The 24549-nt window shown below is 39.8% G+C and overlaps 1 protein-coding gene across 4 annotated transcripts in view; it reads right to left on the reverse strand.

Moving 5' to 3' along the window:
• Positions 1 to 16218: 16218 nt before the first annotated feature.
• The window catches only part of lrrc6 (leucine rich repeat containing 6), a 42756-nt gene continuing 34425 nt past the window's right edge, over positions 16219 to 24549 (reverse strand). For 3 of the 4 annotated variants that reach the window (XM_037787429.1, XM_037787428.1, XM_037787425.1), the window contains exon 12: positions 16219 to 17035. In XM_037787429.1, coding sequence (XP_037643357.1) covers positions 16837 to 17035 — 199 coding nt within the window. In that variant the 3' untranslated portion in view covers positions 16219 to 16836. The remainder of the gene's footprint in view (positions 17036 to 24549) is intronic. The other variant, XM_037787427.1, reaches the window with a different exon arrangement.

A 24549-nucleotide genomic window follows, 5' to 3' on the forward strand; every position in this document is an offset into this window, starting at 1 on the left:
TATAATTCGTCAAATTTAATATCAGTGTTGAACATCACAGAAACAGGTTTAAAATAACATGATAACAATAATAATGAAAATAACAATACACATTATTTATACAGCACCTTTCATACATTAAATGAAGCTAAAAGTGCTTTATAAAATAACAACAATTAAAGAGCAGACAACTTAAAAGATACTTAAAATATTAAAATATGTTTTGAAAGAGGAGGAAGGAAAAAATAAACAATTAAAATGTACAATTAAATTGAACAAAAATAATAATAATAATAATAAAATATTTATCTTAAAGCATCAGACATTATGTTCCAATAATATGATACAATAATACTAATAATACAAATATTTTTTAAATAAATAAATAATCAATTAAAAATAATAAGTAATAGTACTAATAAATTAATATTATTATAAAATACCTAAATAAATTATTATTATTATTATTATTATTATTATTATTATTATTAATAATAATAATAATAATAATAATAATAATAATACATAATTTCATAATATAATACAACTTTCTGAAAAGGACCATTCTGCCCAACATGTACTTTTACTTCAATACTTTAAGTATATTTAGCTGTTTTAATAATTTTGTACTTAAGTAAAATCTTGAATGCAGGATTTTTACTTGTAACAGAGTATTCTTCCAGAGCAGTATTGCAACTTTAACTTCAGTCAAATATATTTACGAGTACCTTTTTAAACTTTTTAAATGTTGAAAAAAAATATAAAAAGTTTTTTTCAGGTCAGAGGTCAAGGGACCCCTTTGAAAATGGACATGACAGTTTTTCCTTGCCAAAATGTAGCGTAAGTTTGGAGCGTCATTCAACGTCTTAAGCTTCGAGCTAGTATGACATGGTTGGTACCGATGGATTCATTAGATTTTATAGTTTCATATGATACCAGTATCTTACAACCTAAAAATTGCAAGTTGCGTTAATGTGTTAAAGAAATTAGTGGCGTTAAAATTCATTTGCATTAACGCGTTGGCGTTTAGCCTTTCAACAACAACACCTTCACTGCGGTCAAACAACTGTTTGCTCTCCTGCGACGAGTTATATTCATTAACGAAAGTTGATTTATTAAAAAAGACTGATCTAATAACTGAATGACTTTACTCAAATGAAGGATTTAGTTTGAGAATCTGTAAATTCTTTAAGGACAGAAGGTCGGGAACCTCTGATCTCTCCGATCACAGGACACACAGACAGCTTTAACAGGATTTGCAGAACAGAACAGAGCAATCTTAAAATAGATTGATGGCGTGTCTCCGCGGCCTTTAGTATTTCTACTTAATCGTCGCGGGTCGGAGGATTTGACTAATTATCTGGATGAAAAACGGGCAGAAGGAGTCTGTAATTGAAAAAGCAATAATTTGACTCCAGCTGTCTGCTGCTCTGCTTCGCAGCAGCTCTGACACACGCTTCACATTCACCGAGTTGCTGCTTAACGGTTTCTAATAAAATGGATCTTTCTGCTAACGAGTTTTCTTCTTTTTAAGCTTCCAACTCCATTAAATCTCCTCATGAACTTTAAACTTTAAACAAGCTGTTAGTGATTAGTGTCCAAGACATGCTGATCGATTGGACAATTAGTTTGTTCATGTCTTTTCGTTTTAAATTTGATTGTTTAGGGGGCATTTCACTTCCTGTAGTAGGACCACAAGACTCGACTCTAGTACTTTTTACTGCAGTAAAGGCTGTGAGTACTTCCTCCACCTCTGCAGGACACAGACAGCGTGAGGTGTTCTGGCTGGAGTAGATTGATAGAGCTCGGCTGAACACTTCATAGCGCTCCGTGTGTCGATACGTGGGTGTAAAGTGATCGGTGATGGACGAGGCTCCGATCGATACTCGTGTCCGTGAATGGAACAGAATTCATCATCCGTGATGTGATTTTACTGACCGATCCGTCCTGCAGGCAGCCGGACTGCTGCTGCTGAGACCGGACAACACGTCCTCACTCTCAACTCGTCAGATACCGACGCTTTGTCGGTCATCACAGACCGACGCACAGCGTTCCCCTCTAGTCTAGCGTTACTTCTGGACGGACCTCGTTACATGCATAGTGTCCTTTCAAAATAAACTTCTGTTTTCAAAGGAAGTTAGGTTTAGGCAACACAACTACTTAGTTAAGGTTTGGAAACGGTCGTGGTCGACGTTAACTTCACTGACCAGCGACTCACATGAAGTATATAGAAGTATATATACTGTATATACTTATAAAGAGCAGTGAACGGTGCGTAGGGAGGTGGTCGGGTGGATGGGTCCAAAAACATCAGACTTTCACCTACAGACCGCTGTCCCAAGTTAAAGATGATTTATTTGTCACGTAACTTCCGTACTTAAGTTACGCCACTTCCAGAGTCTGCTATACATAGCATGGCAACGGTCTGCTATACATAGCAACAGTCTGTTATACATAGCAACAGTCTGTTACACATAGCATAGCAACAGTCTGTTATACATAGCATAGCAACAGTCTGTTATGCATAGCAACGGTCTGCTATATATAGCAACGGTCTGTTATACATAGCAACAGTCTGCTATACATAGCAATCTTCTGTTATACATAGCATAGCAACGGTCTGCTATATATAGCAAGAGTCTGTTATTCATAGCATAGCAACGGCCTGTTATACATAGCATAGCAACAGTCTGTTATGCATAGCAACGGTCTGTTATACATAGCAACGGTCTGTTATACATAGCATAGCAACGGTCTGTTATTCATAGTATAGCAACGGTCTGTAATACATAGCAACAGTCTACTATACATAGCATAGCAACGGTCTGTAATACATAGCAACAGTCTGCTATGCATAGCATAGCAACGGTCTGCTATACATAGCAACGGTCTGTTATTCATAGCAACGGTCTGTTATTCATAGCATAGCAACAGTCTGTTATACATAGCAACGGTCTGTTATACATAGCAACGGTCTGTTATACATAGCAACGGTCTGTTATTCATAGCATAGCAACAGTCTGTTATACATAGCAACGGTCTTCTATACATGGCAACGGTCTGTTATGCATAGCAACGGTCTGTTAAGCATAGCAACGGTCTGTTATACATAGCAACGGTCTGCTATACATAGCAACGGTCTGCTATACATAGCAACAGTCTGTTATGCATAGCAACGGTTTGTTATGCATAGCAATGGTCTGTTAAGCATAGCAACGGCCTGCTATACATAGCAACGGTCTTCTATTCATAGCAACGGTCTGTTATATATAGCAACGGTCTGCTATACATAGCAACGGTCTGTTATATATAGCAACGGTCTGCTATTCATAGCAACGGTCTGTTATATATAGCAACGGTCTGCTATACATAGCAACGGTCTGTTATATATAGCAACGGTCTGTTATATATAGCAACGGTCTGCTATACATAGCAACGGTCTGCTACACATAGCAGATTTAAAAAGTCTTAATCTGACTCTTTTAATGACAGAATCCTGAACACAAGGTCACAGATAATGCCGAAAAACTCTCTTCTATTTGTTCTGAGTGCACGAACACACTGCTGCTCCACATTCAACGGCATCTCATTTTGTCAATTCTGATTATGAAAATAAATGAGCCTCTGCTCCCGGGAGGTTGCATACGAGCTGATTTGTGATTTACAATCGAGGCGTCTTTGCTTTTTGGGGCGATTTAACCAGCAGTCTTCCACGCAGACGGTAAATCACGTCTGGAGTCATGAAGGAGGCGGCCAGCTTCCACCAGAGCTGCGTCATTACACAGAGATACACTGAGAGTCAGACCTGTATTTGTTTAAGCTTTGATTTAGTGTCACAGTGTCTTTTTTTTTTTGATCTGATGAAGTTTTAGAGCTCAAAGTTAAAGGATCACCTGATTCAACTATCAGGCCATTAAATAGGCGTTATCAGTCGCTATAAGCACCATAGATGTGGGTCAGTAGGGGCCTACTACACCTACTGGGTTGTAAAAGTGAAAGTGAAATTTAAAAGCAACAAAAACTAACATGTGAAACTAAATGAAACGTCACGTTTTCAACACAAACAAAAAGGCTTCTTTAGGTTTAGGCAATAAAACTACAACTTCTTTAGGTTTAGGCAACAAAACTACAACTTCTTTAGGTTTAGGCAACAAAACTAAAACTTCTTAAGGTTTAGGCAACAAAACTACAACTTCTTTAGGTTTAGGCTGTCACCGTCTTGTTTTTTTGGAACCAGAAGTGACACCAGAAGGTGGAGCTTAGTATAACTGAACACTGAATAAGATGTTTTTAGGCGACCAATATTTAACAATTAACATTGAGGGACTGAAAACACGCTGTGAAAGGGTTAAAGTTGTAAGACGGAAACACAGACAACGCCGTGGTAACGACCTGTCAGTTACAAGGTAGCCCCGCCCTAAAGCATCCCCTGCTTTATGGTCTATTTGACTCTATACTGGACCATAATTTACTAAATGAACATCATGCTCTATTGAGGAAGACTTGAAACTAGCGATTGAGACCATAAACTCATGTTTACAATGTTTACTGAGGTAATAAATCAATTTCTCATACGCTTTTATACAATCAGTCTTCTTCGCCAGGCTGGAATAAAATTCAGAATCAGGACTATTTGGGCTGATTGTGATTACAGGTATTTAAGTGTTTCCAGTTTACTGTAACCCAGTGAGTGATTTGGTTTCCTGTGGAGTAGAAGGGGTGTTTGTTAGAGTTCCAGCTGGTGAATAATTGAAGGCGTTACAGGCGTTGTGTTATATCTGCATGATGTGTCCGACTCCTCAGAGGCACAGCGCGCATGTTTTATTCACGTGCTTCATCCAACTTTCATAACACAAGGTGAAAAGACACAGAGGGAGGCGACTCCGATGGTAGACGAGCCACACTGACCCTAATGAAGAAAACGAGAGAAACAACAATCACGAGGTTCATTTATCTACGACGGGTTCAGCCTCCCTCTGCTGCAGCTTCACACACAGTTACTCATAATCACAGCTGGGAGCTTCCCAGTTCAACCAGCTGGATGGATACTGGGAGGATCACTGGAGACACTGGAGGAAATACCTCATTAAATATTCATCACTAAAATATTCTATAAAATGAGAATATTAGTTATTTTAACAAATAAGATTAAATAATACCCTGTGATAACAACATAGCGTAACAACATATATATATATATATATATATATACACTATATATATATATATATAAAGACGTACATATATACATACATATATGTGTGTATATGTATACTTTAGATATACGTATGTATATACAGTATTCGTATATACACAGTATATGTATATTATTTTAACATAAGATTAAACAATACCCTATGATAACAATATAGCATAACAACATATATATATACATATACTGTATATATATACAGTATATATACATATATACGTATATATATATGTTTTATACATACCTATGTATACGTATGTATATATATATATATATATATATCTATATATATATATATATATATCTATATATCTATATATATATATTACTATTTTAACATATAAGATTGAACAATACCCTATGATAACAATATAGCATAACATAGGTATATACAGTATACATACATATATATATATACACACACACACACATATATACAGTATATGTGTGTGTGTGTATACGCACGCACACAAAAGAGATCTTTGGTTCTGTACTGAAGAAGCGTGTTTTATGAAAACTAGGAGTTAAAGTTTGACTGTTCCTCAGCAGCAATCGTGTTTTTGACGTGTCGGAGGTCTCGTGTTCAGGATCATGTTTGTTGGGATTCATCTTCAGGGAAAGTGCTGAGAGTGCTGAGGAGACATCGAGTAACAGGAACCACGGCGGTCTGAAGACGCGCTCACTAAAATGAAGTGCTGATGTCAGGGATTCTTTTTGTGCTCGTCTTGTTGTTTTGTTGAAACTGAATCGCTTTTCCTCGACGTCGGAGAGCAGCAGAGACGAAGAATAGCTGCTCAACTAACAGCAAAATTACAGCCCGTCTACCCTAAGATATTATAGTATCATAATATATAGGGGAAAAAATAGCCTTAATATTCCTTTAATGTCTTCAAGGTGCACTGTTTAGACACAGGTAGAGACTAGCTGGTGAACATAATGGATAACGCACAATTTTGTACATTTTTAGATTATAATTTACAATCTTTAATGCACATTTTTAGATTATATTGTACAGTCTTTAATGCATATTTTTGCACAATTTTAGATTGTAATTTAAAGTTCTTAATGCACATTTTTAGATTATAATTTACAGTAATTTATTAATTTATTATTGATTATGGCATGTTCCGTCCTCCATACATCTCACCCCGTCAGACTGAATCAAGTCTCTTTAAAGACTTGCCGGAGGATCCCAGCGTGTGACTGGTTGGAGAAGAGGTGGAGGTATCAGCGGGTGACTGGTTGGAGAAGAGGTGGAGGTATCAGCGGGTGACTGGTTGGAGAAGAGGTGGAGGTATCAGCGGGTGACTGGTTGGAGAAGAGGTGGAGGTATCAGCGTGTGACTGTCTGGAGAAGAGGTGGAGGTATCAGCGGGTGACTGGTTGGAGAAGAGGTGGAGGTATCAGTGGGTGACTGGTTGGAGAAGAGGTGGAGGTATCAGCGGGTGACTGGTTGGAGAAGAGGTGGAGGTATCAGCGTGTGACTATCTGGAGAAGAGGTGGAGGTATCAGCGGGTGACTGGTTGGAGAAGAGGTGGAGGTATCAGCGGGTGACTGGTTGGAGAAGAGGTGGAGGTATCATTGTGTGTGTGTGTGTGTTAACCTTCATGAGATGAACAACGCCAGGCCGTTCTGTGATTCGGCCTCTGGAGACGCTTGCTGACTTAAAGCCGTCATGAATCAAGCCGCTGGCGTCTCAGGCTGCATGAAAGATGACTCCAGCTGTCGGCTCCTGGAGGATGGAGAACCGCTGCTGAACTGACACTCGCAGCTCACCAGATACGACGATTCAGCATGAATGCTAAAATAAACATATCAATCTCAGCGATCGGCATAAATCACCACGTGACCTCTCGGAGAGGAGGCGGGTACCCTACGCTCCGCGACGAGTGTTTCATCCAGAGGGGCCTGCCAGTGTTACCATGATGGAACCAGGAATTATACAGCACCTACATGACAGTCCAGGTGCAGCTGTGGTCATCCACAGATGCTGGCTGCATCTGTTTGAGGGTAAATCAGAACCCAGAAACCTCTCTGATATCACGTCTTTGATACAATTCAACTTCCAAAAGCTGAAGCTGACATGTTTAATATTCTAAAGCGGTGCGTCCAGGATGGACTTTAGAGCCAATCGTAAAAAACACTCTTAACATACCCAAAATCAGCTTGATTCTGGTGTAGTGTGGACCCGACATTAGACCTTCTCTCACACCGACGGAAAGGTGAGGAGCACTCGGCTGTGAGAGGTCACGTGAAAAGGTCGCTCAGTAAGCAGCTTCTACGATTTGGTATCCAACGCATTTATCTTGGATTTGACTTCAGTGTGGTTTGAAGACATTGATTGATTGTTTTCATTTAAAAAGTGACCGGAGGGTTCGTACAAACACTGCACTTTGGGATCAAATATCACATGACCTGCACTGCTTAAGATGTGTTTCCTTTATGATATTAGACCGGTACGGGGCGCGTAGAGATGCAGTCTGTAAAGGTGTTTTTGTTTGGGTTGGTGGTGATGTCCTGAGCGACCACAGGGTTCCTCTGAGTGGCAGGTTTGATCATGGCGTGGAGGTAAGAAGTTCTTGGGTTGTCCATCCATCCATCCATTGACTACCATTTATCCGGGGCCAGGTCGCGGGGGCCAGCAGGCTTAGCAGGGGATTCCAGACGTCCCTCTCCCCAGCAACGTTTTCCAGACATATAATCTCTCCAGCGTGTTCTGGGTCTACCCCGGGGCCTCTTGACCAGTTGGCGAGCCCAGAAAACCTCCAAAGGGAGGCGTCCAGGAGGCATCCTGAACCACCTCTACTAGGGATGCAACGATACCAGAAATCTAGTAGTCGATACTAATACCAGTGAATTTCCATGATTCTCGATACCCAATTCAATACCACGGTACAAAAAACCCCGCAAACAACAACAATAAATCCCCTGTACTGTAATTCAACACGTATTCTTGCATGTAGCCTTTAGGTAATAAATAAAAAGAATTGACCCATTTCGTTCATTTTGGCGTATCAGTTATTAATCGATAGTCAGACGACGGACACTACATACTGACCGTGAACGCATCTAGTCCGTCAGCTCAGAGTAGCAGGTATCGTATTTTATACATGGGACGAGAGAGTTGACAGACGTCGACAAAAGCAAACGCACCTATTTGGCAATATTTCACGTTTAATCCCAACGCTATAAGGGAACCAGAATGTTAATGAGGTAATCGTCGCAAGGTGGATGGAGTCATCACAGCCGGTGTGCACGGAGCAGCGGCGCCAGGTAGACCCCCGCAGCGGAGCCCCGCAGCAGAAGCGCTACCGGAGAGGCCAGACCTGGCATCTGGTAGTTGCTTTCAGTCCAAAATGGCGGATGGCGGTTCCCAACCAAAACCAGCATAGAAACCTAATTTGTCAGAGGACCTGTGGACCCCCACATGTCCGTCAGAGGAGGTCTTTCCACCGAGTTTCAGCCCATTTGTGTACATAAAGATATTAAAGCCGTACATCAGCTCTGACGTTCAGAGATAAAAATGCTTCTTATAGGTTCTTTCTTTTCCACGGCGCTGCAGAGCGAGACGCCCATCACAGTGTGCATCTGTCCTTGGCTGCAGCACAGGACGCCTGGCCCAGCAGAGATACAGAGAGAGGGGGGGTTACTCTAAATAATTCATCCCAGGGAGGGAAGGAGGAGGGCGAGAGGGAAGATGGAGAGTCCAGAGGAAAAAGGAAAAAACACTCAGGACACAAAAAAGTCTCTGGATTTCCTTCTCATGAATCCTCGAACTCTCCTTTGATTCGGTTTCATACTCCGGGTGACAATCTGAGTTTTCATCGCCAGCGGGGATCCAATCTTCTCAACATAATTTCTGGGCTCCGCATGCAGCCGCGCGGCGTCCTCGGAGGAGCGCAACCCCCGCAGAGTGTCGGCATGGCGTTAATTAAGCCGGGCTGCGGCGACCTCAGATTTAGAGCCAGCAGGACTCGCAGGTTTTACTGTCGGTCATTTAACCCAACAGCACAACTCACGCTGACATTGATATCAGGCCACAGAGGCTCTGAAAACTCCCATCAGCCCCTGGGGCAGAGCCACGTTATGCAGCCGAACTATTCATCACGCAGACAGTTCTGCTAATGCCACTCAGGGAGCCGCAATTCAGAGGTCAGAGGTCACATAAACAAGACTTGCTGATATATCAACGGACCAAACAAACCACCGTGTAGATTTATGCTGTGAGACGGTTAAATATCAATCAGCTCATCATTTACCTTTAACTCAGTGTAGTTATAGAAGAGTTTACTGGTTTCTAGTGAACTGAAATAGTCCTGATATCACATTCAGAACTTTCTGAGTTCAAGTCACATGAATTAAATATCCAGCTGATCGTTACTTAACACAGCAGCTCTGTGAAGTAGTGGACAAATATGCTGCTTTATGCAAATGTATGTATATATTTATTATTAGAGGTCAATTATCAACACAAAACAATGACAGATATTGATCCAGAAACCCTCACAGGTACTGCATTTAGCATAAAAATAAATATACTCCAATCCTAACATGTCAAACTGCAGCCCAACAGGCAACAACAGCTGTCAGTGTGTCAGTGTGCTGACTTGACTATGACTTGCCCCAAACTGCATGTGATGATCATAAAGTGGGCATGTCTGTAAAGGGGAGACTCGTGGGTACCCATAGAACCCATTTACATTCGCTGATCTGGAGGTCAGAGGTCAAGGGACCCCTTTGAAAATGGACATGCCATTTTTTCCTCGCCAAAATTTAGCGTAAGTTTGGAGCGTTATTTAACCTCCTTGGCGTCAAGCTAGTATGACATGGTTGGTACCGATGGATTCATCAGGTTTTTATAGTTTTATATGATACCAGTATCTTCACTCTAGCTTTAAAACTGAGCTGCTACAATCTAAAAATCACAAGTTGCGTTACTGGGTTAAAGAAAATAGTGGCGTTAAAACTAATTTGCGTTATTATCCTGCTAACTTTAACAGCTCTAACATATACTATATACATGTGTTCTTTTATGAAGATAAATAAATACTAATATAATTACACATCTCACATGAAGTTGATCTAACCTCGCAGAGTGAAGTGACGTCGTTCCTTGACAAACACAATTTTACAAATTTTGTTTTTTTCTCATAAATTTACCATTTTAATCTCCGAGAATATCAGAGTTTTTTCTTGTAATATTACCCCCCTTGCCCGGCTCCATATTTATTATTGTTATTTTTGTTTACCTATAATGACCCAGATACGCCACCGTAGACGCCACAGAGTAGATCCCTGTTTTGTTTGCAGACGGTGAAGATGAGTATGTAAAGAAACTAGTGGATAAAAAGAAGTCCACCAGAGGACCCAGAGGCATCAACAGAGTCAGGTCGGTCTGAGTAACAGTGCAAATAAAAGAGGAACCGGAAAGTTACGAGTCTGACCCGAGTCGGCGTGTTGGGACCATCCGCTGTCATGGCAACAGACAAAAATCAATGAGGCAGCGATGGACGGATAAGAAACACAGATAACTGAGTGTTGAGGCGGCAGGTGGTTCAGGGTTTTTCTTTTTGTGTCTCTGGATTTAATCACACAGGAAACACAAATCTGACTCTGGATTCTTCTTCAGCAGTCTGGTTCTGATCTCCTCCGGGCTGATTTTTGTTTCCTGGTTTTGTGAGATTTACACAGATAGACGTGGATGACTGTGATGGCTGTGAGGAGTGATGGTAAAAGGATTCAAACCTAAAGGTTTTCCCCACTTAAAGCCCCTCCAGGGTATTTTATTATTTCTATATTTCATATTTATTTGAGTCATTTCCTGACTAAGTTGATCAGCCTGGAGCTGAGGAGAGAGCGGCCGGTGCTGGTGGACGGTAAACCTCCAAAACCGCGTTTCAAACGTTCAAAACCACGGCAACATGTCTACCCGTCCTCCGGAGCGCTGTGGCCGGCGTGCGGCGGTGCGGCTCGTTACTTGTTGAACCTCGACGTCTCCGATCGACCGCGGCTGATTTAATGAAGTTAACTCGAGTCTGAATTGTGTTCATGAACATAATAAAGAAATTAATTCCCAGTCAAATGCTCGTCCGTGAAACCAAGCTGGAACCTCAGCATCCCACTGAAACAATAAACGAGGTTAGAGTCAACGACCGGAACCGGCAGTCAGGACGAGCAGAACACGGGCTTCCATATGTGATGCTGGGAAACCACTGAACCATAAAACCACACTGACAAAACAGCCCCAGAGTGATAGTAAATAAGATTTAAATGATCTGTTAAATACCACTGATGAAGCGTTTCCCAGTGATCGGCGTATTTCAGACGCTAGCGTTGGTGCGTCTCATTAGACAGAGAAAGGATTCGGTTTAGTGCACGTTATCTGCACCGCCACAGGAAGATTATTTATCAACAATTAACGAGGCGGAGCAGAAGGGTGCGCCGCCGACAATCCACCGATCAGCTTCTACTGCCAACTCACTGAGCTCAGATCTGGGTCGAGGTAACATCTGACAGTAAATGTTGTTCTGTCATATCCTCCAGACACTTTTACTTCCTGTTCTTTGGTAGGCTTTAAATCCCAATATTCATGTTTTCACTTGCAACCCTTTTAAAAACCCAAAAGATAAAGTTAAAATGGCATCATCAACTAGATCAAATCAATCAGGAATATGATTGATAAGAAGTGAAAGTTCATTCCATTTCAACGTCAGCGCCCAGCAGCAGAGCTACGCTTACACCATTGTGACTTTATCTGCTCTAAATGTACCTTAAAGGGAGATTTTTCAAGTATGTAATACTCTTATCAACATGGGAGTGGACGATTATGCTGCTTTATGCAAATGTCTATAAAGGGGAAACTGGTGGGTACCCATAGAACCCATTTTCATTCACTGATCTGGAGGTCAGAGGTCAAGGGACCCCTTTCTTGGACAATTATCGGACATTTTCAGACTTATTTTTCAGACCTTTTTTCGGACTTTTATTCAGACATTTTTCAGACTTTTTTGGACATATATTTTTTTTTTAAACTTTTTTGGACATTCTTCAGAGTTTTTTCAGACATTTTAAAACTTTTTTTTCAGACAATTTTCAGACATTTTTTTCGGACATTTTTCTGACTTTTTTCGGACATATATTTTTTTTTACCTTTTTTCAGACTTTCAGAAGTTTTTTAACCTTTTTTTTTTTTTTACATTTTTCGAACATTTTGCAGGGTTTTTTCGAATTTTTTTTTACTTTTTCAGACAACTTTCAGACATTTTTTTCCGGACATTTTTCTGACTTTTTTCGGACATATTTTTTTTTTTTACCTTTTTTTTTTACGTTTTTCAGACTTTCAGAAGTTTTTTACCTTTTTTTTTTTTTTTTACATTTTTTTTTTTTTTTTTTTTTTACCTTTTTTTTACATTTTTACAGGTTTTTTTCGATTTTTTTTTTTACTTTTTCAGACAATTTTCAGACATTTTTTTCCGGACATTTTTCGGACTTTTTTCGGACATATTTTTTTTTTTTTTTTTTTTTACGTTTTTCAGACTTTCAGAAGTTTTTTACCTTTTTTTTTTTTTTACATTTTTCGAACATTTTTCAGGGTTTTTTCGAATTTGTTTTGACTTTTTCAGACAATTTTCAGACATTTTTTTCGGACATTTTTCTGACTTTTTTCGGACATATTTCTTTTTTTTTTACGTTTTTCATACTTTTTTCCTGGACATTTTTCGAACATTTTTCAGGGTTTTTTCAGTTTTTTTTCGAATTTTTTTTTACTTTTTCAGACAATTTTCAGACATTTTTTTCGGACATTTTTCTGACTTTTTTCGGACATATTTTTTTTTTTACCGTTTTTTTTACGTTTTTCAGTCTATCAGAAGTTTTTTACCTTTTTTTTTTTTTTACATTTTTTTTTTTTTTTTTTTCATTTTTCGAACATTTTTCAGGGTTTTTTCCGAATTTTTTTTTACTTTTTCAGACAATTTTCAGACATTTTTTTCCGGACATTTTTCTGACTTTTTTCGGACATATTTTTTTTTTTTTTTTTTTTTTTTTTTAGATTTTTTTTTTATTTTTTTAATACTTTCAGAAGTTTTTTACATTTTTTTTTTTTTTTGACCTTTTTTTACCTTTTTTTTTTTTTTACATTTTTCGAACATTTTTCAGGGTTTTTTCAGGGTTTTTTCGATTTGTTTTTTACTTTTTCAGACAATTTTCAGACATATTTCTTTTATTTTTTACCTTTTTTCAGGGTTTTATCGAAAAAAAAATGACTTTTTCAGACAATTTTCTGACTTTTTTCTGACATATTTTTTTTATTTTTATTTTTTTTACCTTTTTTTTTTTTTTTTATATTTTATATAGTTTTTTCGGACATATTTCTTTTTTTTTTCTTTTACCTTTTTTTTTACCTTTTTTTTTTTTTTTACATTTTTCGAACATTTTTCAGGGTTTTTTCAGGGTTTTTTCGAATTTGTTTTGACTTTTTCAGACAATTTTCAGACATTTTTCTGACTTTTTTCTGACATATTTTTGTTATTTTTATTTTTTTTACCTTTTTTTTTTTTTGACATTTTATAGATTTTTTTCGGACATATTTCTTTTTTTTTTATTATTTTACCCTTTTTGACATTTTTTTTGACATTTTTCAGACATTTTTCAGGGGTTTTTTCAGGGGTTTTTCAGACATTTTTAGACTTTTTCAGACAATTTTCAGACATTTTTTTCCGACATTTTTCAGAATTGTTTTGGACATTTTTTCAGACAGTTTTCTGACTTTTTTTTCAAACATTTTTCAGACTTTTTTTCCGGACATTTTACATACTTTTTTCGGACATATTTCTTTTTTTTTTTTTTGACTTTTCCCCGCTTTTTGTCTGACTTTTTATCAGACTTTTTTAGACTTTTTCAGATATTTTATTCGGACATTTTTCAGACTTTTTTTGGACAAAAACCCTCACACATTCACATATCTGGAGGTCAGAGGTCAGGGGACCCCTTTGAGAATGGCCATGACAGTTTTTCCTCGCCAAAATTTAGTGTAAGTTTGGAGCGTTATTTAACCTCCTTCCTGACAAGCTAGTATGACATGGTTGTTACGGATGGACAGGTACATATGATACCAGTATCTTCACTCTAGCTTTAACACTGAGTATGCTACAACCTAAAAATCACAAGTTGTGTTCATGCGTTTAAGACATTTTTGCCGTTAAAACTAATTTGCGTTAACACGTTATTATCACGTTAACTTTGACCGCCCTATTTTTTACATATGTTAGAAAAACAATACATATTCAGACTGAATGAATAAACCAGGATTCACAGACAAAGACTAGATTACATGCACTATTTCTGGACGAGCTGTTTTTCAAGCACCAAACAACCACAAGCATCAAAATCTCCTGGATGATATGAGCCACGCAATCCAAATATAGAACGCTGGGATGATAAGAGAAGAGTGGAGCTGTCGGGAGGAAAAATGGTCCAAAGCCAAAATGATCTCTGGAGGCGCTGCGGCTGCAACGGCACTCAGAGCTGCTCGGGGAGGAGGGAGGAGACGACGGAGTCGTGACCTCCAAGCTTTTCGGGGTGGCGGCTCAAAGGAAAAGTAAAGAGCAAGGAGACTTCGGCGGAGTTTCAAGGAGAGATGAGCGAGCTTCAGAAGATGTTTGGACCCGTGTCCTCTGGGCCTCTCTGATCAAAGTCTGGCAGAATATCGGTTTCTGAGCTCAAGAGGGGAGCAGCACAAGAAAAAAAAAGAAACACAGATGAGGCAAAGAGAGCAACAGCTTCCAAAAACACACACAAACGGGCCACAGGCAAAGCAGACCAAACCGGGCTGATTGATTTTCCAGCTCTCTGCAGCGCTGCCCTTCCAGCTGCAGTTTACTGGGCAAAAAACAAACATCTGCAAAGAGTAACAAAGAAAAATAACTTTTATTTTCTCCTTGAACATTTCAGTTATTCTTTAAAAAATATAACATCAGAGTTTAAAGTGTGTGGAACCTTTCAATGCAACCTGTTCCAACTCCCAACCATGGATGTATAGCGAGAACTGGATACAGCGTTGGAGGCGGGGCCCCGTTCATTCCTATGAAAGCTGTTCAGTGGTGCATGAAGCCTAAAGAGCTCGACTTCCGTCTGGAAAAGTGCCCAGATCATTTGGCAATCTTCCTCATCCATTGGGCCCGTGGAACATGCACAGTAGCGTCCGCTCGGTCACGGGGTCCCAACGTCACGCCATCGTCACGGTCTGGGTCTCATTCACATGAACGGAGGAAGTGAAATGACTCTGGATTCAGCTATTAGTGCGTTTTACAACTTTTAGGACCTGATGATTTAAATAAGGGCTATTAGAGAGTTCGTACTGAGGAGATGATTCACCTAAAAAAAGTGTTACAGACGTCTCTTTCCCAATGTTAGTATATGGGAATACGTCTTTTTGGGCCCGATGGCATCACGTGACGGACACGGAAGTTGTAGTACCACCGTTTGGCCACTACGGATGTTGGGATCAACGACCTGCGCTCTTCCTGGGGGCTTGAACGGGGACCCTCCGGGTGTCAGAAAGCTCTCGCGCAATGCATCCTGGTACATGTAGGCACTGTCGACACGGCTCCACCAGCAGGAGAAGTCAGCTTTCTCCATCAATAGAGCAGCACTGACGAACGTATTGCTTCAGTCGACTACATTTACCGTCAACACGGATTGGACATCCACATAAAAGATGGTGAATTTCCCTTTTAAGCACTTCATTTATAGTTGCTTAAACTTAACCAAACTCTAACCGTAGAGGTGGCAGATGTAGGGTACAGGTAAGGGGGCATTTAGCTCAATATCTACGATGGGATATCCTGTTGTGTGTGGGGAACCCCGAGGATGGCCGACAACGCAGTCACGTTGGGAAAGAACGACAGCCAATAGAGAACCAAACTGACTGAAGAAGGAAGGACGACCACCGCCAAGTAACACATGAGCTAACGCTAAACGTGAAGCATAAAGTAGTAGTGAGATGGAGCTCAGAGATGGAGGAGCAACTTGTTGATTAGTGTTTATTTAACGTGTCTCCATGACGACCTCCGTCCATCCTTCCTGAACTTTCAGTACAAAGTAAAAACCAACACCACTAATTCTTCATCAAACCTTTAGTTGCCATTACGGATACTTTCCCACAACAATAAATCCCTATACATGTGAGATGATATTACGTTTACAAATACATAAGATCTGAGGATTTATCATTGATATTTACACACTTTCTTTGTGCTGGAGATTTGTAAACTACTTTCCCCTCTGAAGGGGAGTCAGGGTGAGAAGTTAGTGGAAGCTAAACGGAAGCTTTGTAGGTTTATTGACTCTTTTAGTGAGCTGTGACAGGAAACACAAAGTCGTGTAAAGCTTCAATAATCTCTAAAAGCCTTGCTGGATGGAACACTATGAAAGGAGCTGGTATTATCTCTGGAGCTCTAAAATGTCTACTCAGTAGTTTCACTGTGTTACCGCTATTAGCAACTCGTTGTGTCACTTCATCTGGACAGATTGAGGGTGAAGCAGAGAGTCTGATTCAGTCTTTTTCACCCCCCATAAAGGCCTCCATTTACCTGGAAGACCTCATAAACAAGGCTAAGTCCATCCTGAGCGGGTCAGTGTTGTTTCTTATACCAGCGGGGGGACGTCAGAGTCGTCCACAAACCCGTCAGAGAAGCTGCTGTGACCTGCGGCGGTAGGTGGACGTTCCATCCTGGACGTTTCCAGCGGACCTTCCTTGGTGCTGTGGCGCGGTACGATGTGGGCGAAGTCGAGCGCCGTGTGCTTGCTGGGGTCGACCTCCAGCCTCTCAGGGACAGCATTTCTTCTGTTCAAACATCAGGGGATGAAATAAGTCAGAGGCAACGACACCTTCTTCTTCTTTTATGACTTAAGTAAGTAGACAGCTCTCTGTACGGGTCTGAATGGAAGAAGAGAATCAACGCAGTGACCAGCTATTAACTGGTGCTTTACTGCTGTATCTCAACCTGAACCTGCCAGCCAATCAGAAACCAGGAGCTTCAGTGGCCTTGGTATAAAAATCAAATCAAATCTCAACATAAGCAACGTCCTTCATGAACCCATTAACTACCCCACAGGAATACTACATCTGCTAATAGTTACCGTCTATCGAGTCTAATTCAATCAACGCCTGATAATCACTGAAGGGACACAGAGGTCGAGTTTAAACAGACACCAAATGAGGATGACTTATGTGACATAATGTCGGTGCAGAGACGTCAGATTTTCAAGATTGAATGGGTCAATATGGGACCTGATATATATGTATGTGATATATGGTTCAACGGCACAGACTATAAATATGACTGTGCATATATGCATTCCAGTCTAGGTGTTATATAACATGAAGCCTCATACTGTACGTACTGTATATCAGGCTGCTGTGAAATAACAAATTACCAGACGTCATATACAGTATGTTTAATATCTCAGAGGGACATAAATACTCTTTGGGTTCCTGTCAGAAGATGTTTGTCATGTTGTGAATATCTGATGAAAGCGCACTGCAGAAAGATGCAGATCTTGATGTGGAGTTTAATCTCATGTTAAAATGTGCACAAGATCTGAGAAAAATGCCACTTTTGAATACTTTTTTTAGTACCGACAGAAACGTTTCATCAAAGACTGTCGAACACCAGAGTTCAACACCAAACCGTTCTTTGATCAGATCTTGTACAGCGGCTTTAACATTTAACATTTCACTTATTTTATTACATTACAAAAAGTTTAAGATAATAAAGTCATAATATTATAAAGTAGTAATTTTATGTGTTATTTTCTCTTAAAGTTATGACTTTATTCTCGTAATATTACGACTTTATTTTCTCGTAATATTCTGACTTTATTCTGTAAATCTCAGATGTTTTTTCCCTCAATGTGGCCCTAATACTCCGTAGTATATTGTCTCTTTGGCCCTCACTGCATTAGACTTATATACTCTATACTTAGACTATCTCAATGATCAGATGTTTTGCGGCTCCAGACAGATTTTGCCTAAAATGTCTCTTTTGATAGTAAAGGTTGCTGAGCCCTGATATAGATCAGACCAGAGTAATTATTGTGCCTGAAGCACGAAGCTATTTGGTGAAATTAATAAAGTATTATGTTGATGCTACTCCATATTCATCTAATGGACTCTCCTGAGTAGCTCAATAACATTATATGATGGACAATCACAACCACTGCAGCAACAACGTGAAACTGACATTTCAACGAAAGATGAAGTCACTAACTCACCATCTGAAACCTGAAAAGGCTTCAACAGAAGTTGATTTCAAGGGAGGCTGATCTTTAAATCAGTTATATTAATGATCAAGGCTGTGTTGTGAATGTGCTTCAGGTATCTATGTCTTCAAAGGCGAGACCACGTTAATGAAATGTGCTGATTTTCCAGGAAGAGCATGTGGCAATTATAATTTAATCTCCTGCAGAGCGGCTGACAAACAGCAGCAGGACGCGGGAGGAGGAGGAGGAGGAGGAGCCACTTCGTTACTCGGCGCTTTCTGACACTTGTTTATTGAGAAGGGAATAAAGCTGCCAGAGGACATATATACTGTACCGTAAGCACGCTGGTACTCTCTCGGTCCCGGCTTCATTCACTGCAGCAGATTCACTCCGCAGCAGGAAAATTACCAGCTCGGTGGGAGCAAATGGGAAAGTAATTCTCCTGCTGAGCGTCTATATTTAGAATGGATGTGTTTAGTATGACAGACGAGATGTCCAATCAGCATTTTAAGTGCTGCTGCAGCCCGTACGAAGGAGAAAAAAACAGGTGAAAATAAGAACCGCAAGTTATATTTCCTCATTTCCTCCTCCACATTCAGAGCCGCAGCCGGGGTTTAGAAATACTGAGGTCCAATTGTTTGGAATTTTATTACATTATTTAAAGGGCAGTCAATTGATTCAAATATTTAATCGCAATTAATCGCAAATTAATCGCACATTTGTCAAGTATTTAATACTCTTATCAACATGGTAGTGGACAAATATGCTGCTTTACGCAAATGTATGTATATATTTATTATAGGAAATCAATTAACAACACAAAACAATGGCAGATATTGTCCAGAAACCCTCACAGGTACTGCATTTAGTACATGCATAGAACCCATTTACATTCACATATCTGGAGGTCAGAGGTCAAGGGACCCCTTTGAAAATGGCCATGACAGTTTTTCCTCTCCAAAATTGAGCACAAGTTTGGAGCGTTATTTAACCTCCTTCACAACAAGCTAGTCTGACATGGATGGTACCGATGGATTCATCAGGTTTTTCTAGTTTCATATAATACCAGTATCTTCACTCTAGCTTTAAAACTCGCTACAACCTCCGAAAGATCGATTGCGTCAATACGTTAAAGTAAGAGTTAGTTGGTTAATTATAGTGATTTAAATAAAATATGTGTCCATTTTAATCATTTATTAATTATTCTTACATTTTTATTATGATAAAATTCTTGCACGCCTGCTTGTGTTTAGACAACTTTTCTTTTTATAGAAGCTCCGTTTTTTAAAGGAAAAGAAGGGGTTTTGCAGAAAAACATGTTTCTCAAAGCAACTTTAGGTTTAGGATTAGTGGGTTCTTTATATGTGAAAAGATCCTTTTTTTTTTTTTAATAATAGCCTAAAATAGATGAAAATGTATTCTCTTTTCTTGAAGTGACAACACTATAGATGAATATTAATTAAAACGAGGGAGTTAAATATTGACGACTTTTGGAGCCTGGTCTAAGTTTAGCTCCGACACTCATCTCGGTAACGGGCAGGTAAACCTAATCGTCAGCACTTCTCTGTGTGAGATGGATGGAGTCATTAGTCCGGGGCTCCTCTGCTAATGTCCTCCCCGGGTTGAGACGTCCAACATGGCTCCCTGTAATAGGTCACCCAAGGCAAAGGCCCGCTGGTGGTCATCATATCTCACAGGTAATGAGATCTGTGGACCGTCAACAGATGACCAACGTCTCTCTCTTTCTCCTTATCATCAGATAGAGAACGTGTTATAATGAGAGAGCTGGACACTGATAACTGCACACGCTGCAGTATTGATGATTGGGGGCGGGGGGGGGGGGGGGGGGGGGGGGTCAGGAGGAGCGAGGCAGGTCAGGGGTTAAAGCATGAACACAGCGGTTATTCTCTGTAAACAAAGATAATCAAATGAGTCCCGAGGGACGCGATCAATGGGGTCACGTTATTGTTACGGGCGGAGTTGACTCGGCATTATTATGACTTCACTGCAGAGGTTGGAGGGCCGACCCCTCACCTTTCTGTGGCCCTAAAGGGGCCGTAATAGACCCCCGATTATGCAAAATGTGTATTTAACTACAATTCAAGTATTTAAAACCTTTGAGGATAATTCAGGTTTATCACAACCTTGTTTTTTAGTAGTTTAGTTAGTAGTTTTGGACATCATTTCTATCAGTTAAAACTACATTATACTCACCAAGTTAACAACAGAGGTCTGGGAACACAGTGAGATTAATACAAAAAAAGTAGAGTATTTTTTTTTGTCTGCCACTTTTGAAATCTCTGCGCTAAATGAAGGAATAAAGTTTTAGATCTGAAGTCATTCAATTTTCGATATATTTTACACAAAAAACATTATATACATGTTATATTACAGGGTTCGAATTACACCGTAGCATCTGGGGGAGGGAGGGTACTGTACACAGTACTGTACTTTGTTATTGTCATCTATCGTGGTTATTTGCATAAAAACAATTCAAATGATTATGATTATATAAATATTTGCTTTGATTAAAAAAATCTTGGTAAGTTGTTATGAAGTTAATCAGGTCATTATTCTCTCTCTAATCTATTTTATATTGATGTGAAAACATCTCCTTCACACAACTGGATTTATTCAAGTTTCTCTCCAAAAACTTAATTTTACTAGATTACATTTGAACACATCATGATAACGTTGTAATTAACCTTCGCCCAATAGTCATTTTGCTGAGCAGACCATGAACGCCTCATAACAATAACTCAATGGCACCCCCGTTAACATTAGTAGCTCCGTTATTTATCCAGTCAGGACTGTGCTGCTAACGGCTGCTAACAGCTAACGTTACTAACTCTCCTGTTGATTTAAACACAGATTTATCAGGTAAAAACAGGGTGCGTCCCCTCAGGTTTAGTAGCGCCATGCTGTTGAACACTTTTTTTCCTCTTCACCTTGTCTCCGGTCAAACAAACTGAAACATGATGCAGCGTAACTGTTGGAAAGCATCAATAAGAGGAATCGATGGTCACGGAGGCATGAGATGCCAAGAAAGCGGACAAGTACAGTTCTCTATTCCCATTAATAGCGTTTTCCTTGCCTGCAAAAGTGGCGGATGTCTTGATGATTTCACCAACCATTTGGCGAGTGGCGGGTGCTAATTTCAGACCCTGTCTGTGTGTCACCTCATTGTTTTGACCGATGCTCGCTCGCTCGCGTCTACGTAGAGCGAGCACAAGTGCGACCAACAGGACGCTGACTGACGTGGACTTAACGGCCACAGGATTTCACTGTTAACACGTAATTTCTGACCCTGACCTCTGACCTTTCAAAACCACATGGGACATTATCTCAGGCAACGCGATCTGTTGGCTTCAGATGATGTTTGATATTCCATTTCATGACATGATTCACTCATTGCCCTGCATTGTGTCGTCAAGCGAATTCATTTCAAACCCAATCGTGGCCTTCAGATCCATTTCTATCCACGCCTGAGGCTGAGTACAGAGCGTGTGGGTTAAGCCCGGGTTCAAAGGTCACCCCTAATCATGTTCAGATGATGCAATAACTCCACAGCCAGCAGCGCTTGCTCACCTCGCCACCTTGCCGTGGAGGAGCAGGAGCAGCTTAGCATTTTTATCGAATGTTTAATTTGAGGGTTTGCGGGATTGCACCGGGGCTCTTTGCTGTGTTTGATGGGATTAGCTGAAGGACAGGAAGCGGCTCCCGGTCATAAAATGGTAATGATGATGATGGCGGCGGTGACGAGCGTGCCTCCAGGCGAGGAGAGGAACCGGAGCACCGCGGACTAATGTGGTCGTTAAGAGGCGGAGCTGCTCTGAGCTAACCTGAACTAGACCTCACTGAGTCAGTCTACTCTCACAGAGGAAGAGCTGCTGTCAATACCTGATGTTACTGTGGAGTCATGAAATCTTACTTTAATAAAAAAGGGGAAACGGTAACACTTCTTGAATAAATGAATAGTTAATTAAACTCAGTTATTTACTGTTAAACAATGAAATGATAATTAATAACGTTTACTAATTATCATCTATCATTGGTTTGTGTAATATGAAATAATTAGTCTATAAATCATATATTGTATCATGTTTACGAATTCTTAGTAATGCTTTAATTTATGTTATTATAACAATTTATTGTTGCACACATTTTAACATTTTATACACCATATTATAAAAGTATTTTTTAATGATTACCAAATTATTTGTAAACCTTTAAGAAATTGTTTGTAAAGGATCTATAAACATTACATCGATAGATATTTAAACCAACTATTAACCATTAACGCTTCGTTAACGGTTAACAGTTGGTTTAATAAATACTTTGTAAAGCATCTATAAACATTATTTGGATGCCCAGCGTAGCGTAGCATATATTCACACGCCATCCCTGGTCTATCCAAAAGTAACGCTAGAGGGGTACCCGGTGCGTCGCTCTCCACTGCCGATGGCCGCTGACCAAGTGGCAACATTTGGCCATTTGTTTTCAGACCGAGTACAAGTACTTACATTTGGGTACTCTCCGATACCGAGTACCGATACAAGTACTTCTCTGTGCCTAAAGACCCTCGTTAACAGCCAGCTGGAGGGTGTGAGCGACACACGGCAGGCTGGGGAGTCCCGCATACGAGGCGGTGCGCCGCGACCGGCACTAGGTCGGCTTGGAAAGGCTCGGGGCGAAGGTGGCTCGCGGCCGCAGCTTTACAGCGTACAGCATATCTCATACTGGGACCTGGGTTACATTCAAGAATAGATATGAATCCTCATTTTAAAAAAAAAAATCAATAACAGCAGCTGGAGCCTGAATGGGCGCCACTAGGACAGACCCCCGCAGTGAAAGCCTCAGTATTTTACAGTATGCGAGATGCTGTGAGAGAATCTTCCTCCCAGTGCGACGCTGCAGCTCTGGTCAAGGTTATCTGTGGCCAGTGCGTGGTCATTAGTGGGAGGGCGCTACCATCAACATGGCTGATAAAATGAATCATGCAGAGCGTTTAATATACAACAGGCATCTGTAATTAGGACCACAGGGACCCCGATAAGCCAGAGGCATTTCAATATGTGTGTATTCAACTCAAGGCCAAACAAAGACCGAGACCAACACATGACTCTGATGAATTCATAGAAACACACAGACCGTCCAGCTGCCCACAGACCACAGCTCTGCTGCTAGTCCATCTTTATGCCTCATTAATAATACAAACTATTTACCTTCTTATAACACCAGAAACATACTGTATAAATAGAGCAGCGTTTTACACCCGTAGTGGTTCAGTTGGTCCAAATCAAGTAAAAACGATGCATTGTTACCTCGGACACGGAGGTCATGTTTAATAGTAATCACGTGTGATTCATCTAGACGACACAGAGATGTCAGTGTTTTACTTTAATAAAGATTGATTGCTCCGTAAGTGACAAACTGATGTTTAAAGGTGCTCGATTTCCATCGACTGCAACGGTTCACACGAGGAGAGAATTTACAATACTGTCAAATATCCAGTTTTTGAGATACAATTTTGAAATTTCCCCCCCAACATCGACCATGAACTCAACATTTTGTCATTATTTTCATCAACATTGGAGCTTTATTTAGTGAGACCAAACCGAGGAGGTGTCAAAGCACACTCCGGATCTGAGAACTACATTTTGGTTTCAGTAATTATGACCACAATGCAAATTACATTCAGGTTAAGAAGAAACACAAATGAAAGAAGATGGAGGGAATGTTCTTATTATGTAAAACTAAATATATACCAGAGTTTGTTTCATGGGAAGAAATAGCTTGCTCCAATAAGTATTTGTGTTATTGTACTTTTGGCATCAGCGATTTTGTATTTTTCTTCTATTAGTTTGTTATTTTTAGGTTTGAGTCTTTATGTTTGTTTTTGTCAGTATTTTATCGTTAAATATGTTCTTTATATATAAGTTTGCTTACATTGTCAAATCATATTGTATTATAATAGTATAAAGACAAAAAAAGATGAAGAATAAAAGAAAGAAGTAACCATGAGACAGACGTGACTAATATAAATAATATTACAAAAACCAAGATGGAAACCGCCAAAAACAAACATCATCATAG

This window comes from Sebastes umbrosus, chromosome 12, assembly GCF_015220745.1.
Source record: "Sebastes umbrosus isolate fSebUmb1 chromosome 12, fSebUmb1.pri, whole genome shotgun sequence".
Lineage (NCBI taxonomy): Eukaryota > Metazoa > Chordata > Actinopteri > Perciformes > Sebastidae > Sebastes > Sebastes umbrosus.